The sequence below is a fragment of the Sminthopsis crassicaudata genome, chromosome 3 (assembly GCF_048593235.1).
Source record: "Sminthopsis crassicaudata isolate SCR6 chromosome 3, ASM4859323v1, whole genome shotgun sequence".
Classification (NCBI taxonomy): Eukaryota; Metazoa; Chordata; class Mammalia; order Dasyuromorphia; family Dasyuridae; genus Sminthopsis; species Sminthopsis crassicaudata.
In genome coordinates, this window is record NC_133619.1 from 147456039 (window position 1) to 147476895 (window position 20857).

A 20857-nucleotide genomic window follows, 5' to 3' on the forward strand; every position below is an offset into this window, starting at 1 on the left:
CCTAATGAGCTGAATGGGTTTTTTTTAAAAGTCAAGAAACAGGTTATAGTTCTTAATTGTGTGACTATAAAAATATATTTGTTATAGAAAGATGTTTATAAAAGCTTGTCTGTTCAAGTTTCAGATTCCATCAAGGAAGGGCTTGATGTTTTTATAGACTATTCTCATAAAAATTACAGAGGAAAAAAAAAGAAAAAGAACTTATTTATTGTTAAAATGCTTTTAGTCACCTTTTTGAGCAGGTGAGAGTACTCTAATCTTTTTTGTATATGTAGGATCCTTCCTTCCAGAATGTTTATTTTCTAAAACCATTTGGTTAGATGCAGCTGCTCTTCCTATCTTCATCTTGTTAAGTTTTGGGTCTTCGTATATTAATGAGATGATGGAAATAGAGTTCAAGTATCATTGGTATTTGGTTGTTTGATTGGGGGATTTTTTTTGCCTTATAAAAATTGGTGGATTTATTCCATTTTATATGTTAGTTATTTGCTTTTTGGTTTCATCTTTTGGTGCTCTCAGGATAATTTAGCTGCACTGGATCTCATGCCAAGCTCTCTGCTCTTTCTTTTTTTTTCCTAGATTGTTTTTTTTGAGGAGTTTTGCTTGTAATCATTTGTCATCCTCCAATACATAATCCATAATATTTTTAAATGTAAATTTTATTGATGACTTTTGTTTTTAAATCATAGTCACTTCTGGATCTGTCAGCCCTGTCCTTTCCTTCCTCTCCCCAAGAAGACCACTCTTATAGCAAAGAAAACCTGTGAAACAAAATCAATCAACCTTCAGAACAGCTGAATGTAAAATTCTTCACCTGCAGTTCTCCTCTACTGAAAGGAAGGAGGTGTGTGTTTCATCTATGCTCAAGGATCAAGATTGTTCATTACAATCACCCAGAGTTCAGCTTTATTTTAGTGTTATTTCAGTTATATGAATGTCATTGTGCTCAATTCACAATATATCAGTTCATGCAAAATATCCTATATTTTTCTGAATTCATCATTTCTTACTACAAAATAATCTACTGCTTTAATATTCCACACTTTCTTCCATTTCCAAATTGGTAGGCAATATTTATTTCCATTTCCTTGTCACCACAAAAAGCAGTTCTAAAATAGGGCCTTCTTGTCTTTGATTTGGGAATCTCTGGATTAAAGGGCATGAAAAATTGGTGAATTTCTCACATGATTCCAAAGGATTGTTTTCAGGAATTTTACAGATTGATTCACAGTTTCATTAATATAATATGTTAGTGTTTCTGCCTTTTCCTTAGCCACTCAAACTTTGGCTTTTTTCTGTTTTTTGTCAATTTGTTGTTTTCATTTATATTATTAGAAAATTTGGTTGTTTATAGTTACAGTTACACTTCTTTTGAAAATTTCATATTCTTGACCCCTTATCTGTTGGGGAATGACTTAATCAGTTTTATGATAATTCTTCATTGTTATCTTAGATGTCAGAGATAATTGCTGCAATGATTTGTTTTCATATTCACCCATTTCTCTTATTCTAGTTGGTTTGCTTTTACTAATGTAAAAAAATATTTAATTTCATGTGGTCAAAACTGTATTTCATCCTTATGAGTGCTTTTTTCTTGGTTAAGTTAGAATTCATCCTCTAGGCATCGTTTCTATTATCCTCTAATTTTTTTTAAATTATGTGACCTTTTATATCTTAGTTTTATACATTTGAAACTTAATATCTTCATAATGTTTCATAAATAGACTTATATCATAAACCAGTATTGTCCATAGATTATATTGATCTATGAAATGGAATTAAGGCCATTAAAAGTAAATTGAGATGTTTAAAATTGAAGATGAGAACTATCATATCTTACCACTTTCAAAGACCAAATATCAGGTTGGATATTTTAGAGAAGGAAGAAAATTTTAGAATAGGAAAAAGAATCTTAGTACATTATCTGATTCCTTTGTGTAATAAAACAAAGGCCCTTTTTTTGATATCATTATACTTGGGGTGATGCTGTATGGTTGAAAGTCATGGAATACAACAGTTTCTAAACAAAGTTGTGGGTCATTAAAAAACCAGTGTGCATAATGGGTTTGTGTGGTGTATTTCTGATAAAAGAATTGTACAAGTTAAAGTTACTGATTAAAGCTACTGATGTCATCAAAGAGATTTAGGCCAGAGCAAGAGGAACACTAGCTAGAAAAGAGGTCATCCTAATAGAGTGAGAGATAATTGCTAAGTAGTCCACATACTCCACTAATAGATACTCAGTGATATCTAAAGGAATTTCTCTGACACATTGGGGATTCCTATAGAGTATTTATGAGAGGACATGAACTAGAGTTGTACAAGATTAAAAAGTACGAATGGATTGTGATCTGTACAGTTGAAGAGAATACTTACTTTCTGAATTCCCAGAGCCACTGAAATAAGATTAGATAATGAAAGTGTCTCATTTTTTTCGTCTGCTTGAAATAATTTTTTTCAGAAGTAGTGTATCAAGAAAATTCACATCTAAAAAGCTAATGAAAGTCTACAAATTCCTAATTTCAAATCTTTGTGTTATTACATGTTTACCTTTTTTAGATAATTTTTAGAAAAGTAATTTTTTGTACTTGGAAACATGTTAGTATAATTTTAAATACTTATGAATTGAAGTTCCAGGTAAACTGTATTCCATTAAAAGGCATAGTTTTGCAATACAGTTTCTTAAGCACTCATCAAGCGTATATAATTGTGACTTATGTTCAATTTCTGATTGCTCTCTTACCTATAGTAATTTACCTACATTGCATTAAGTAGTTCTAGAATTATAAGGAAAAAAATGAAAGGGATTGTACAATTTCAAATAGAATGAAATCACTGACTGAGAGTAGGATTGCATTTATTTATTTATATTATAAAAAAAATTAGTTTTCAATTTAAAATCAAGTACCATCTTTTTTTTTTCTTTCTTTCAAGTGACTCTGAATCATACTGAACACAATCTAACTGTGTCTCAAATTCCATATCCCCAAATGTGGTATGTGTTTTATGTTGACAAGTTTACATGTGACGATGACTTTGAAAATTCTGAATTAGAAGACATCTCATTTGAAATGATATTACTAAATCCAGATGCTGCAGGGAATCCATTGGATCATTTTAGTGCTGGAGAATCTGGTAAGTATACTTTTCTTTGGATTATTATTTGATACTTTTTACTGTTGCCAAATTTTCAGTTACCTGACCCCATATGGGGTTGTGATCCATAATTTAAGAGGCTTGCTCTAAAGAAAGGATGGATTAGTTCACAATGTACCTATTTTCCCACATTCCCTGAAGCATTTGTCATTTTCCTTTTCAGTCTTCTTTTTTCTTTTATAATAGTATTAAATTTTTTTCAAGTATATGCAAAGATAGTTTTCAACATTCACCTTTGAAAAACCTTATGTTCCACATGTTTCTTCCTCTCTCCCCACCTTCTCCAAGACAACAAACAATCTAATATAGGTTAACATGGTGCAATTCTTCTAAAATTATTTCCGTATTTTCATCTTACTGTGCAAGAATAATCAGATCAAAAGGGCAAAAAACATGAGAAAGAAAAAAAAGACAATCAAACAAACAAGAAAAATCAAAAAAAGGTGAAAATTCTTTGCTTTGATCTACAGTCTCCATAGTCCTCTTTCTGAATGAGGATGGCTCTTTCCATAACAAGTCTATTGAATTTGCCTTGAATCATGAATACAGAGAGGCTTGGAGAGACTTACAACTGATGCCAAGTGAAATATGAGTAGAACCAGGAGATCATTATACACTTCAACAACAATACTATATGAGGATCAATTCTGTTGGAAGAGGCTCTCTTCAATAATGAGAGGATCCAAATCAGGTCCAATTGATCAGTAATGAACAGAACCAGCTACACCCAGACTGGGAAATAAGTGTGGACCACAACATAGCATTTCCACTCTTTCTGTTATTGTTTGCTTGCATTTTTGTTTTTCTTCTCAGGTTATTTTTACCTTCTTTCTAAATTCGATTTTTCTTGTGCAGGAAGATAACTGTATAAATAAATAAATATATATATATATATATATATATATATATATATATATATATATATATATATATATATATATATACACACACACACACACACACATATATATATATTTATATATAGTATTTAACATATTTAACATATGGGACTACCTGCCATCTAGGAGAGGGGGTGGAGGGAAGGAGGGGAAAAGTTGGAACAGAAGTTTAAAGGTCAGTGTTGAAAAATTACCCATGCATATGTTTTATCAATAAAAGGCTATAATAAAAAACAAACAAAAGAAATTGCCTTGAATCACCTCATTGTTGAAAAGAGCCAAGTCCATTACAGTTGATCATCACAATCTTGTTGTTACTGGGTACGATGTTCTCCTAATTCTGCTCACTTCACCCAGCACCAGTACATACAAGTCTTTCCAGGCTTTTCTGAAATTAGCCTGTTCATCATTTCTTAAGGAACAATAATATTCCATTACATTCCATATATATATTGTATATATTAATATATATATGTATATATATATATATATTGAGCTCAATATAACTTACTGAGCCATTCCTCAGCTGATGGACAGTAAGGATATTTTTAATTTAAAATATCTATGTATGTGTATATATACTATATAAGTGTGTATGTATGTATGTGTGTGTATATATATATATATATATATATATATATATGTTTTACATGTATAAGCTCTGTGTGTGTATGCACATAGTAGGCAGTTAGATGGCACAGTGGATATACAGCCATAGATGAAGTGAAAAAATAGCTAGATCAACTGATACTCTGGCATGGGCAAGGTTGCCTGCTAGAGGGGGGTAAACTGTTCATCCAGTTCCAGCACCTGCTTCAACTGTTGAAGATGCTAGTAGTAGTAGAAATGATGGTGGTAGCCTGGGGTCAGGAAGACTCTTCTTCCTTAATTCAATCTGCCCTCAGATACTTAGTAGCTGTGTGGCCCTGAGCAAGTCACTTAACCTTGTTTGCCTCAATTTCCTCATCTATAAAATAAACTGGAGAAGGAAACAACAAACTAATCTAGTACCTCAGTGCCAAGAAAAACCCACATGGGATCATAAAGAGTTAACTATGACTGAAAAAGGAGTCAATAACAATAATGTATTGTACTTATAGAAGGGTATGTATGTTTATTTGCACATATAGACATGCATTTATGTATATACATATATGTGGAGAGAAAGAGAGAAAGGGAGGGAAAAAGGAAAAGAAAAAAATTAAGGATTTGGGCAAGTCTGAAACTCATTAAGTAGTAATAGAGACTGATCCAAACTCTATCCTCTGCCTTTTGCTTCATGCCAAATTTTAACTTAGAATTTTTACATGTGCTATTATACCATACTTATATTTCTACCTTAATCATTCTGTATCTGTACTACCTGTTCATCCTTACCATGTAAGCCCAGACCAAGACTTACTATGACCTCTTATGATCTGCCTTTTCGTGTGTGTGTGTGTGTGTGTGTGTGTGTGTGTGTACCTATTTATATCTATTTATAAAATTGGGAGTAAATAATTAGAATCATCTTTGACCCACTCTAAGTAAAAGAAAGGATTAGTAAAACTATCAGAAGATTTCTTTTTATAATGCATTGCCATCACATGGCACCTGAAGACTACATTATTCATTCACTGAAATATCTTACAAGCCTTATATTATTTCTTCAACACAGTTTAAAATATCTTAAGTTCCCAAATGTTTTAGGAACACTTCAATTTGTAAATTGAGCCCCTAGAAAGATTTTCCTCCCATATGACATCATGTAGGAAAATTGTGTTTCCAAGGAATCACTTCCAATTAGTCCATTTCAGGAGTGTCTGTTAGTCTATATTTTACTTAACTTATTTCTAGACATCACCCTTAAAGAAGGAAATGTCTTAACTGTGCCATTTTCAGAAGAGAGGTGACCCACTAGATATTCATCAGAAGTATTTAGACTTATAAAATTATTGCAAATATTTACAATTAAGGCTGTATGGGATCATTAATTTTTTTTTCAAATCAAATATAATTCTTTATACCCACCCTACTTGAGTTAATCCTTTATTTTATTTTATTTTTTTCCCTGAGGCTGGGGTTAAGTGACTTGCCCAGGGTCACACAGCTAGGAAGTGTTAAGTGTCTGAGATCAAATTTGAACTCGGGTCCTCCTGAATTCAGGGCAGGTGCTGTATCCACTCAGCCACTTAGCTGCCCCCTAATCCTTTATTTTTAATAGATTCATTCTCTGCAATGGAAAAAATAATTCAAGTCATTTATGCTTCAGATTGACACAGTTATGAACAGCACATTTATTTATTTATTTTTGCTGAAGCAATTGGGGTTAAGTGACTTGCCCAGGGTCACACAGCTAGAAAGTGTTAAATGTCTGAGGTCATATTTGAACTCAGGTCCTCCTGACTTCAGGGCCAATGCTGTATCCCCTGTGCCATCTAACTCCCCCTGCAACCACTTTTATAACAGAACAAAGTAAAATGCTTTAAAAGTCAAAGTGGTTCTTCCTCATTTAAAAAAAAAATGTTGTTTTGCTAAATATTTATATGTCCAAGCATATAGTTTATCTTGAAGAAGGAAGAGATTCTCTTGTGAACCAGTGTGATGATGTGGTATTGGACTAATTTTCATTGATATATTGTCCAATTAACTTTTTTAACACCTCTACCTCACCATATGTGAGAATAAAATATCAGTATAAAGTTCTGTACCTGAGAGGAAAGCTAATGTATACTCATTTCCCTTGCCTTCATTACACTTCATTCTTGCACCATTGTAAAAGGTTACCAGATCCCACTTCCACTCCCCCAACCCCCCTCCCTGCCTTGCTATATTATTTTACTATTATCTTTCACCATATTCATCTTAGGACTTATGATCTGATTTCTTCATCTGCAGAAGAGAAAGATAGCATTTGCCAATTACCTGTTTGAAAATTACAAAGGATTTTTCTCAATTTGGTTTGTATTTAGGTTTATGTATTTCATAATATAGGTAACATTCATCTGTTTCATGCTACCCTTAAAATGTTTTTTCTTTCTTTTGAGTTTACATAAGTTTTACTCTTTAGTGATATCTTTTAAAAGTAAACTTAGTTTTCAGAATTAATAAACATGTATTATTGTTTCTTTCTGATTAAAGGTAAGAAGCTGAATAAAATTAAAATTGGTGGTTGAAAAATAAGTGAAAAGTTTTTTGTTTTTGTTTTTGTTTTCCCATTAGAGCTGTATTTATTTAAAAGAACAGTGAATTCAAAACAAGGAGTATACATTTAAACTATCTTGTAGGCAATCAAGGCAAGAATGATTTATGCAAACTTCAGTGAAATTGCATTCTCTGAGCAAAATGCTACTCATGGTTGCACAAATGCCTTCAGTCCAATTCATTTTATGCATTGCTGTCTCAGTGAAATAATTTCCTCTGCTGATTATTATCTTAGGAACTGGAAGTGCCATTCATACCAAAGAATCCCAAAACATCTTGCTGGGTATAAGAATTTCATTTTCAAAAGTCTTTTTCTCATGTTACTTGATAAATACTAAGGAACTTTTCCTTTGTGACTTAAAAAATTTGCCTATTTTCTCCTTTTTAGAAAGATTCTAGATAAAGGAAAGAGTTTTAATTCACTAATATTAAAGAGTTAAAAGAAATTAGATCAGCTTGATATAGTGGATAATGGGGCTGTCCTTGGGATCAGGAAAACCTAGTTCAAGTCTAGCTTTCAACATAGACCATTCTGTGACCTTGGATTAGCAATTTAACCTTTCAGTAGTAACAAGACTATACTTATTCCTTCTCTATGAACTCCTTCTTAGGCCTCATCTTCCAGCTTCTTGTACTTTCTCTCCTAAACGGGGGAAAAACATTTATCTTGAATTTATTTTGTGTACACACACACACACACACACACACACACACACACACCCCTGTTCATAGATAGATAAATAAAACATTCATTTTAAGCTTGCTATGCCAGGCACTGAACTAAACACTTGGGATATAAATACAAGCTAGCAAAACAATATTTGCTCTCAAAGAAATTGTGTTCTGATGGGGAAGGATAACACATAAAGGAAAAGTGGTATGAATAGTAGGTGACACATATTGTGACAACAAATAAAGAGGATCTGTAAGGAATGAAGGGAGTGGAGGACTACACATGTGGCAGCATGGGAAGCATGGCTTAGAGTTAATGGCAGGGGAATGAAAGGTAGAAAGAAATTCCACAATGGGAGTTCCTCTATCCATATAAAATCATTGGCCAGAGAATGAAAGCAAAAACTTTATAAGCATAGAATAACATAATTTAAATGACATGGTTGACTTTAGTTATGTTACCCCTGTTTTCTGCACTTGTTATAGTGAAATGTGTAGCCTTCCTAGCATCTATCTGAATTTCCTTATGCGAAGTAACACTTCGCAGGTGGTAACTTTGCTTCTTTAAATATACCAGTATTGCTATATTTCTCTAATGGGGGCGGGAATATATGTTTCCACCTGTAGTTTCCTTATTTATTCATGTCTAAATATAGTGGGGTGGTATGGCAGTAGAGGCAGGAAGATCTGGCTTAAGTCCTTACACTTAACACATATTAGCTTTGTGACTGTGGGCAAATCACTTAATATCTCATTGCTGCAGGCAGCTCCTTAAGACTAGAAGTTACAGACAAGTTGCTGATATGCAGTGATAGAAGAGGTGTCCATGCCAAGAGTTCCCTGTACTGATGAAATCACAATTTTGAACTAAGTCTAAAAAGATTTTCATCTAGATTTTTTAACAATCCTTTACTGAAATCTTCATCAAGATTTGGAAATGATCCTGAGAGAGTGCAAATTGTGATAGGTCCTGTAAAAGTTTTTGAGCATGGAATCAATGATATATCAGTATGTCTGCTATCTAGCCTAGCCAAACATAGAGACATATTACTAGGATACCTTCCAAGTGATGAATTACTTTAGCCACAGGAATTCATGAATGTTGGCTCAGGCAAAATGGGAGTTATAGCTATGACTGTTGTAATCATATTGATAAAATCAGGTCCTTGAAGTTTTGTAACATGGGTACCCGAATGGACTGTAGCCTAGAATTCATTTTATATGGAGTAAGTGGGACACCCAGTGGCTAAAATATTTATTGGTGTTTTTTTTTTTTCATTTTCATATTATTCCTTGCTTTCATCAAACAATTAAGATTGGACCAATTATTGAATATATCCCATCCTGATTATTCATGTAGATGATTTTGTATGTTTTTCATAAACTATTGGGTTTTTTTTTTTCATTTTCTTTAATAAGAATGTTTATGGTAGAAGTGATTATACAATTATCTCTAAAAAAAAAAGTATTAACTTTTCAATTTGATCACATGATTTTCAATCTTAAATTTAAAACTTCTCAAAATTATTTTCCTGCTACTGTAAAATATAGAAAAGTATTTAGCACACCATTTAATTTAAATAAGGCTTGCAATAACAGTAGCCATTCATTTATTATTCTGTATTTCTTTTTTTAATTCATAAAAAAAAATCTGATTACAAAAAAAACAACAACTTGTGAAAATTGCTTAATCCTTGTTTTTTTTTTTTTTTTAACTTAAAACAATAAGAGGGGGGCCATTGAGAATTAGTATATATATATGAAAGGATCATCTTCCTTACTTCTCCTTATAATCCTTATCTTTTCTTAGCTCCTATTTACCCAGGAAGCCTAGTAATATAAAAAACAAGAGTTGACTAGAACCATATGTTCATGAGATTCAGATATTAACCAGAATCTTTAGTTAGGGAATTGGCTCTATGAATATAAGATATAGTTAGCTAGCTTTACCACCAAAACTGTGGTTTAAAAATTTTCCACCATCAAACATTTCTTAATTAGCTGAGATAATTAGTTTTTGGGCCATTTAAAAAAATGTTTCTAAAAAAAATTCTTAGCTTTTACTTAAATATAAAAAAAAAACCAAGTTTTAGAGAAAGGAATATAAATATATAATGCAAATGGAATGCCTAATTAAAGACATTGTTTTCATTTTTTTTTTTTTTGAAAAGTGTCAAAACATGAATTCTGTTGGTGAGACTCTTAGAACCACTAACATTTGTCTTTATAGCTTAACTGTAATGGAGGGGATTGTATTTATAACTGCTTAAATTAAGAGAGAGAAGATTATAGCATGACTTGCTTTTTTATGGTTGAAATTTTGTCCTAAAATCATAACACTGGTTTTTTAAAATAACTTTTTCAGTTCATGGCCAAAAGCAAACAATTATATGTGAGTCCACTTTGCTTTGAAATACCAAGTGTGATTCAGATTTTAAAATTTTTCTAGAAATGTTTTGTCACAGGAATTTTAGTAAGACTTAGAAATATTCCTTTTATTTTTCAATTGATGCAAAACATTTTTTCTTCTCTTCCAGGGTTACATGAATTCTTTTTTCTCCTAGTCCTGGTATACTTTGTGGCTGCCTGCATTTATGCTCAATCGCTGTGGCAGGCTATTAAGAAAGGAGGGCCCATGCACATGGTTTTAAAGGTCTTAACAACTGCATTACTCTTGCAAGCTGGTTCAGCTTTAGCTAATTACCTGCATTTCTCCAGGTACCATGCTACCATTGAGACTCACTCATTAAAGTTAATTTAATCTTCCAAATTATGGTTATTTTGAATATGAATTTTGTTTTAGAAGTTTTTAGTTTACACTAACACTATTTGTTTCCATTTCTTAGTTACGCCAAAGATGGAATAGGGGTCCCTTTTATGGGAAGTTTGGCAGAATGTAAGTATCTTTTTAAATGTTATTTTAAGCATAATCATTAGTTTTTGTAATTATTTTTGGTTGTGATTATGTTTTATTTGTCTAATGTCAGTAAGTTCAGTTGATTACACTTCAGCATTAATTCATCCAAAGTATTTGGACCAATTAGGTCTGTTTTCTTCAGTAGCCAAAGCCTGTACCTATAATTCAATAACTTGTTCTTATGAGAACCAGTTTCTTTATTGATCACCTAAATTTTTGCCATGTCTGGACCAATGGAAAAATTTCAGAGAGTAATCAGTCTATATGATAGTGATTAACAGATACAGTAATTATCATGATCATATGGGTCTGTATTTAATCTCATTTTTCTTGCTTTTTATTTTTGGATTACCTAATTAAATTGGAAAAGTTCAGCTTGGCTTAAGTACATGCCATTTCAAAATTGAGAATAAAAAATATGAGGACAAATCTTATAGAATCTACTTTCAAACTCATTTAAATAATGAATCTATTTATCAGGTATATAGCATTCATTATTTCTGTCTGCCCCATATTTCACTATCAAGTAGGTTGTCATTTGACTTGTTACTTATACTGGTCCATGAATCTACTCTGAAATCCTGTTATCTAAGATTTTTTTTTAATAGCCTGAATTTTACTTGTATTCACAAGCAAGACATGAATGAACTCTTGTAGTCCATCTGTATCAACTTTTTATCAATGGACTCATCCAATTAGTGGAGTGTTAATAGATCCCTTGGTTCTCCACCTCTTCCATGTTATCAACTTTTGTCTTTTATAGATAGAATCATAAGTTTGTCAGTTGGAGGTCATCTAGTCCATGCCTGTCATATGTAAGGAAACTTACATATAGTGAATTTAAGTTATTTGCCCAAAGTCATATGACTGGTTAATAAGAAATACGTGATTTGAACTACTAGTTTCTTACTAGCAGTGCTAGTGTCCTTTCTGTTATATCATATGATTTCCAAGCACTTCGTTTGTATCTCTGCCCAAGGTGATCAAGAAAAGAAAGAAAAATTTAAGTGGTAATACAATTGTTACATATCTGTTAGGGTTGAATTAGTGAAGTATCTAAAATTCTGGAGAAAATGGATTTTTTTTGATACCCATATTATGAACTCTCATCCATACAGTTTGTTATACCTATAATTAGTGGTAATTCACTCCCTTTAAGATGAACCAAGCATTGTTATTTTGTTTTAAACATAATTTTCAAATACATAAGGAAATAATTTGGAAAATCAAATTGGTTATAGAGATTTGTTCAGTATTTTTTGCAGTTAGATGATAATAAACATGATGATGATTATGGTAATAATAATAACTAGCATTTATATAGCTTATACTTGTGTGCTAGATACTGTGCTAAATGCTTAATATTATTATTTCATTTGAACTTTATAGCAGCTTTGGAGGTAGTTGCTATTAATTTAGAGCCATTTTGGGAAAACTGAGGCAAACAGATTAAATGATTTACTAAAGATCACCCTGGTAGTAAGTATCTAAGGTCACTTTTGAACTCAGGTCTTCTAGTTTCTAAGCCTACCACTTTATCTACTGTGTTATCCATCTGCCTTATTAATATAGGATAATTAACAACCAAATGATGAAATAGTAACTAAATAACAAGTTAAGTTTAACTCTTAGCAACTACATTTAACTGTATATAATATACAAATATTTGTATATCACTTGAAAATATCAGTCATTTAATAAAACTGAGTTTGGCATAACTTAAAATGAAAATATAAGCATAAGGGTAAAATAGCCCATTAAAATTATGACTGTCTGAGTTGATAGCAAATTATCAAATTATTTGATCCAATAGGCCAGATCGTTATTAGTTATATTTGGCTAATGTTCTTTGAACATAAATAAACATTATTATACAGTTAACCTTATATCACTTTAAAAAATAGCTTCAGATGAGCTATTTGGTAGCTTTCAAAAATGTAGAGAAGATTGTAAATTGTTAAATTGTGATAAATTTTAGTTTGGACCAAATAAAACTTCATTAGTACATAATATAGTTCTATATTTTTTAGCTTGCAGAAAAATAATTGGTGAAACAGCAATTTCATAAACTTAAAATAGTTTCAGGGTTTTTTGGTTTTGCTTGATTCTATTACTGTTTTGTTTATGTCAACTTGCAATTTTAAATGATGGCCACCTGATGGCGCATCACACTAGGGCAATGGGCATTCATTTTTCTTCAGAACTTGAAACTGTGACTCTATACATACATATATAATCCCCAGATAGCAAGTCATATAATAATCATGTATGTTACCATATTTCTTATATTAACACTTTGTGTTAGAAGGTACTCTAAATACTGTAGTTAGGTTAAAGTAACAAAATATGGCTTTCTCTGATTAATAATCGCAACATTGCAACGATTTCAATGAAATAAATAACAAATTATGTGTTAAGAACTGAATTAAGAAACACGTATAAAAACTTACAAGTCATTGTAGCTTGCATTTGAATAAGCTGTTTTATAGTTTACAATAACATAAGAGATAGTACAAGTATTATTACCCCCCATTTTACAGATGAGGAAATAGTCTCAGATGGAGGAAGTAACTTTCTCAGGCTCAGACAGGCAGTAAATAGAAGAACCAGGACTTGTTCCCAAGTCCAGTGTTGTTTCTGCTATACCACACAATTATTCATAATTAGATTTAAGGTAGATTTTTCTAGAAGTTTAATACTGATACTCCTTTTCAACAAAATATTTACTCAAAGAATAAAGATAAAGACCTAAACCATCTTATAGATTCATTAAAAGCATTACCTCTGTAATCAGATTTCTCATTACGTTTTTTTTTTATTTCTTTGGTATAAAATTTGTACTACAGATACTTGGATTTAAAACAAATTAATACTGACTTAACATGGTCTAGGAAAGTATATTAATAGGGAATTAAACTACAAGTTCTACCATTGATGAATGTGGGACCTTTATCAATTCTGGTCCTCAGTTTCTATATTTATGAAGTACAGGATTATACTAGATGATGTCTAACATCCTTTTCAACTGAAATTTGTTAACTATTTACTTAATGCCTAATATGTGCAAGTCATTGCACTATGAATTAGTTCTTGGGCTCTGAGATTTTTATGGGTTGAAATGTATCTTAAAAAAGAATTGGCTATTGCATAGTGATGATGATTCATGAAACAGTAACTAATAAAAGCTAATAAGTTTGTGGGCTAAATAAACAACACTGGCTCCATTTTCATATTTATCTAAACTGTCTATATGTTGTATTAAATTCTAAATGAAAGGTATAATTCTAGAGTGTCATTTTAATTCACAGACTGGTTTTCTATTCACTTATCTCTTTTGTTTGCTGTTTTCTTAGAAGAAAGGAATACTTTGTATGAAGAAGAATGACTATCGATTTTTGTTGTTTTCATCTTTGATCAGTTTGTGACATAGCCTCCCAGATCCAGATGCTCTACTTATTACTGAGCTTATGCATGGGTTGGACAATAGGAAGAATGAAGAAGTATCAAAGCAGACCCCTCCAGTGGGATTCTACTCCAGCATCTACTGGCATAGCTGTAATCATTGTCATAATACAGGTCTGTGCTATTTAATCTGATTTGCTTTGCTTTGTTTAGAGGGTAGAATTAAATTTGAGAAATATCAGTTTTGAATATATTCTGATTTCAAAATTATGAGTAGACAGTCATAAGGACTTTTTGTTACATGTACAGAATTGAATAAAAGCATCTAAGACTTATCCCTTGTAAATATATACTCATTATTAGACAGGAAACAATTTTATTATGACAAGAAATAAATATTAATGGGAAAAATAAACTTAAAATAAGTGAAAAAGGACAAAATTTCTAGCAGTTGTAATATTTTGATCCTAGAAAACAACTAGTGTACAAGATAGATTCACTAATAATTAGATCAAATTTTAATTTTCCCTTTGGCTCTTTTTCTTCATAGAATTCTTATTATCTTTTAAAAAGAAGAAAAGATTGAATATAAAGGAATTTGATCCCAAACTCTTTGATCTAGTTAATTTTAACACATCACTATAGACAAATTGCATATTGAGCATTCATAGAGTATGTGTCACTACAAAATTCTATGAGAACTTAAATAGTATATATTGCTTGTCAAAGACCCCCAATTTAATAAGGTGAACATGATACTTAGATATTCTATTGATATAAATATATACATTGATTATATATCAATTTAGGTTTATAAAGTGAGAGTGAGCTAAAATGTGTAAAAGTGATGTGAAGAGTATTAAAGTAGTTGTTTGTTATGAAAAGCATTTTTTATATGATTGGGCTGAAGCAGTCTCTTCTAGCAATGGAGAATGACTTGCACAAAGGCTTTAACCTGAGAAGGAAGTCTTTTATATAGGGAATGGAAAGGGAGTTTAGGTGACCAAAACAGTGATATGTATACATTTAAGCTCTATGAAACTCAAGAATATTGTAGGAACATTAATAAGGTGATAGATAGCATTCTCAAGTTTGTATGTTGAGAAAGCCTCAAAAATGATACTTAAAAATGGTATTGACTGAAGGGGAAATTAATGGCTAGGATTTTTGTAAAATATATTATAGCAGTTTAGGTGAATGGCATTCAGCATTTGATGAAGAACTTTGGCAATAAGAGGAATGATGGACTGTTTGTAGAAATTAGTGATTCTGATAGCAATCCCAGGCAAATATTAAATCCAAAGTAGTACTGAAGATTTAGAGTGTACATAGTAAAGTTTAGAGGATATAAATAAATATACCGATCTGCATCCAAAGATCTTAGGATATGATAGGATAGATAAGCCTTTAATAAATAGATTTCTTTTTAAAAGAATAGTGACATGTTAGAGATTATCCTCAAGGTAGTAGAATTGGAAAATCAACCAATCCTGGTAAGGAATATTACAGCAGTGAATGAGTTTTAAAGGAAAGATGAAGGGGTTTTTTTGGTCATATTTAAAGAATAGCAGTGTATCATTGAATAAACAACTATGCTTAAACAGCTTATACTTTACCAAGTGACAGCCTTTGTGATTTGCTTGACTATGTAACATCTTCATTGGTTTTTAGAGAAGCATTTGAGGAAAATTCTTTAAATAGATATAGCACATAAATATAATATTTTCTAAATAATATTTCCTAAAATCTAAGATTGCTAACTTTTACAGAGTATTTTGCTGCTTTGGGAACAATTTGAAGATACCAACCACCACAGCTATCATGCACAGCATAACTTAGCAGGAATACTTCTAATTATTTTAAGAGTTTGCCTAGCATTATCTATAGGCTGTGGTCTTTACCAGATCATCACAGTGGAAAGAAGTACACTTAAAAGGGAGTTCTATATCACATTTGCCAAAGTAAGTATTCAGTGTGAGAAATTACTTTTTTATTATGTTTTCTTCAGACTTTTTTCATAAGGATAAATGGTGCATATGTGTAAACTATCCATTTGGGAAGTTATTAGTATCATTAGTTCATCCTATAATCATCATTCAGTATCAATGACCCATAAATATATTTTATTTGTAAATGGAAGGATTATTTAATTTATAATGGATATTATAAATACCCTCTGCTATTATGCAGTATTGTTATAAGAATAAATAATAAAGCAGTTTGGACTCCTCAGAAGAGGTAGCCCAAAATGTCATGTCATGAATAAAGCTAGGAAGACCTGAATTTATTTAGACTTATACCTGACATATACTGACTGTGTGACCATGTACTAGTTACTGAACTTCTTAGTGCTCAAAGACAGGGATCTCAAATTCAGATAGAAACAGAAACTACTAAATCATACATAAGGATCTTTTTAGGCCTCCTATTGACTTAGTTTTAAAATGTAATATTATCTGTGTTTTCTTATATTTTTTATTTATTTTTAAAAATATTTCCAAACTATGTTTTTATCTGACAGGCTTGATTCAAAAAATGTTGTGGGCTGCATGCAACCAATGGGCTTTATGTTTGATACCATTCTCTAGCTAATTTTATAACTATCAGAATAGAGAATGATCTGTATTGATTAGAAAGAGTTTTCTTATCAATGTTCCTTCCTACAAGTCCAGTCCCCAGTCCTTCATTAAAAGGCACATATTAACTACAACTGAAGGGTACAGACTTTTGTAATATTATCAGAGGTAGAAGTTGGGGAAGGGACCATCTTTCTACAAAATCAGACACAACCAGTGATTGAGATACGTTCTACATCCTACTTGGTCTGTCTCACCTCTAAATACTTACATATCCAGATAGCATTGTGGAAAGATGGAGAAGATATGGCATAATGGGGAAAAGTATTGAATTTGAGACCTCACTTTACAACTCTTACCACCTTGGGCAAGGCACTTAACTATTTTGGGTTTGTTTATTTATGAAATGAGAAGACCACATGAAATTACTTCTAAGTCCTTTCTAACTCTAAATCCCATGATCTTGTATCTGACAGGGTCTTTCTGCATTATTATTTAAAGGCAAAGAAGAGAATAGTGAAATTATATTCACAGTTCTCTTTTGCCTTTCTACTTCTGTTCCTAATATGATCCTGAAGCCAATTTGATTCAAAGTACAATAATACAAGGTTTAATTTTTAAAACCTGTCATCTACTAATCAGTTTTTGAATTTCAGGAGAGAAAAGATAATTTGATATGTATGATAAATATAGTGTAAGCCTATAACTTGATAGATATGTAAAAGTTCTTTATTAGTGCATCAGGATAAGGACTTGTAGTACACATAGCATGAGTTTCTAAATGCTGTAAAAATATAATCAGCCTGGTAAGACAAAAAGCTAGTATTAATATGACAGTAGCAAAATCAGTACTTTATACAGTTCTACTTTGAAGACAAGTGGAAGTGATTTTAATCAAACTTGTACTATGGTACTGTAGTCTTATTGTAGCTTTATTTCAGAGTATGAGCATAACCATACTTATTTAATGTTTTACCCTTTTGTTTCAGGGCTGTATCTTATGGTTTTTATGTCACCCAGGTCTGGCAACCATTTCTGTTATTTTTAGTGATTACCAAAGACAGAAGGTGGGTAGTATAAAAGGTTAAAAACTATTATTTATAAAAACACATACATATGTGTGAATATATATACATATATATTTGGTTAAGTAATTATGAGAAGGCCAAAATTGTTTCTATTCAGAAATTAAATCTACATGCAAGGGAAAGAAGGTCTCTGTAAAATTCAAGTTATATTGAAGCAGTGAGTCTTTTTGCTTAAAACCTATGTGCAAATTAGAGCTTTAGAACAAAGTTCTCTAGAAGAAAAGTATTTTTTTTCCTTAGTCTTTATTACAAAATCAAAAACTAGGCAAAACAGTTTTTAAGTAGACTATCCTAAACAAGAATGGAATCAATGTTTGCACCTTAACACCAGATCTTATCTTTTAGAGATTTAGAGATTTTCTTTAAATTTGCCTTTGGTGAAAATGTAGTCATTGCTTCATGTTGCTTTTGTTAGGATTTTTTAAACTGGTTAGCCAATTCCAAAATAATGTTTTACAGAATCAAATTAATTAGGAAAACCACAGTACAATGTTGTCTTTGACCGGAGATTAATTTTTTAAAATTCATGATATGCTTTATTCATTTGGTAAACAACAGCAGAAATCAAGGTGGATTTACAGGAATCTATCTTGTTGCTTTAACATGCTGGGAACTGGAGTGAGGAGGCTGCCACGCTCAAGTATGCCATATTTTGATTTGTGTCGATACCTACCTTCTTAGGTGAATAACTCCATCATTCCAAAGTGGAGTGCTGCCAGCAGCTCTTTACAAGCAATGCAGTATGTGCTTGAATGCACAAATGTTTTCTGAGCCTGAGGTATTTTACAAAAGGTAAAATAGGGAGAAAGGTACTCTACAAAAATAGAGAAGTGACTTGAGGATTTGAAAGGGCTTTTAGAGCACTTTCAAGGTTGGCGGGGGGTGGGGGAGATGTTTTATTCCTATTGCTATATTAGCCTGGAACCCAATTTTTCTCATTACTTTTAGAAACTTCTTCCCTCTGTACAACTTGCTTCCTTGGGAGGGAAGTTGGTCTAGAAAATTATTCTTTTGTGTCTCACTTTGCCATCTACAAACTCACTGCTAGAGGGTTTTTACATGCGGACAATTACAGTTGTGAACATTTAATGGTATTTTCCTTTTATATTTTTCTATCTTAAAATAGTCTGCTGACATTCAGGAAAGAAGTAATATTTTAAAAATAATAAATATATAGGCATATAATAAATTGAATATAATCTCTGTATTTCTTCATGTAGAATAATGATTTTTACATATTAAAAGCATTCACTTTCTCTCTTTTAGGCTGTTACAATTGGTGTTATCATCTGCCAATCTGTTTCCATGGTTATCCTCTACAGACTTTTTCTCTCTCATAGTCTATACTGGGAAGTTTCTTCACTTTCTTCAGTAACACTACCATTGACTATATCATCTGGACACAAAAGTCGGCCTCATTTTTAATACTTGGTTAAAGAAAGAGTACATTCATTTAACAAAGTGCAATAAGGATCCAAATACATTGATGTTTCATATTTTTATTCAAATGTTCTGTGGGAAAAAATGAACAGAAAAACTTGAGCATGTTATAGTCCTGGCATCTGAACCGTACCAAAACTGAAGAAAGCCAATAAAAGAAATGTTATGAAATATGTATATGTATAAAGTATGAACTTTAAAAAGGGTTATTCTTCTGTGGTGAGCAGTTTTATCCACATGGAAACAAAGGAGAAAAGGAACTGTGTAATATTTTGGCTAGATATTTTCAATAAATATACTTCCTCATCTTGTATCAATATAGCTGACTCAGGTTTGACAGCCTTATAAAAAGTAATCAGTTAAGTGATTACTTGCTCAAACATGTCTCAAATAGCCCAGTTATGAAATCAGTGTAATATACTGAGATTGCTTCTCTTTTTAAGCTTTAAGGAAGATGTAGTTTACGTTTAAGAATTGTAAAGGGCTTGAAAATTGAAATTACTTCAGGAAATGAATGTAAGGTGTTCACATCTAAATTTGGTAAACTTTTATTTGTGGGTAGGGGAAAACCTCATTTTTTTTCTACCACTATTGACTCTAGTTCAGGTTTCAACTTGAGTAGCAAGGGACAGTTATGTAAAAAATAAAACTTTAAAAATTATATGGATGGTATGGACAGAAAGCCTAGAAAAAAGCTTTTAAAAGGTCACAATATTATGATGGGAAAAATAGCAGACTTGCATGTTTAAAAAAATGAAAATTGGAATGTGTGATATGGTACTAAAATTTAATCCTGATATAATTCATTTCTCTTATATTGAATCCTCAATCATAATTAAGCCATATACACAGATTAAATTAACAGAAGCATTTCACATAAATGTTGGTTTCAGTCATCAACTACCCATGAATTCCTGCCCAAGGATACTTAATCAGGATTAAATTTTCTATGAATAATTGAAAAACAAAATACTCACTGGATTTGTTATAATCCTGGTTGGCACTGGATTCTAAGTAGTTGCCATCTTGAATCCATTGTAATAAAGCCATACTTTGTGATGCCCCTGTATTGAGAATGCTAACTGAAAAAAATATACTTTATAGAAGTGCCTGTTTATTGAAATAGAGATTAAAAGGTTGACAATCTCTTTTATATGAAATTAGCATTACCATTAATAGTCATTGATAGGAAATTTTTCTTTTCACATTTATCAGATTATTCAAAACTTTCATTAGCACCACTCGCTATGTCATTATGGTGAAAATTTTATTTGTAAAGATTACATTTTCAAAGAAGAAATGAAATATTGACTTGGGGATCTTTTGTTTTCTAATTTAAAGTTAATAGTGGAGCTCAATTTTAAAATGTCCATAACTTTGTATTTATTTCAGTTATTTGCCCTCAGTTCTAGACTTGTTTCATGTAAGGGCTGAGTACATTTGATTATGACTAAGGCAAAATGGCACCATGACAAAGTGCAATATGCTCATTAAATCATCTCTTGAGGAGTTCTTGGTAATTTG

General features: G+C 31.5%; 1 protein-coding gene across 1 annotated transcript in view; it reads left to right on the forward strand.

Moving 5' to 3' along the window:
* The window catches only part of GPR180 (G protein-coupled receptor 180), a 33378-nt gene extending 13734 nt beyond the window's left edge, over positions 1-19644 (forward strand). Inside the window, exons 3-9 of the mRNA XM_074299358.1 lie at positions 2935-3135; positions 10448-10628; positions 10757-10806; positions 14246-14403; positions 15999-16190; positions 17795-17872; positions 19160-19644. Coding sequence (XP_074155459.1) covers positions 2935-3135; positions 10448-10628; positions 10757-10806; positions 14246-14403; positions 15999-16190; positions 17795-17872; positions 19160-19318 — 1019 coding nt within the window. The 3' untranslated portion in view covers positions 19319-19644. The remainder of the gene's footprint in view (positions 1-2934; positions 3136-10447; positions 10629-10756; positions 10807-14245; positions 14404-15998; positions 16191-17794; positions 17873-19159) is intronic.
* Positions 19645-20857: the final 1213 nt, after the last annotated feature.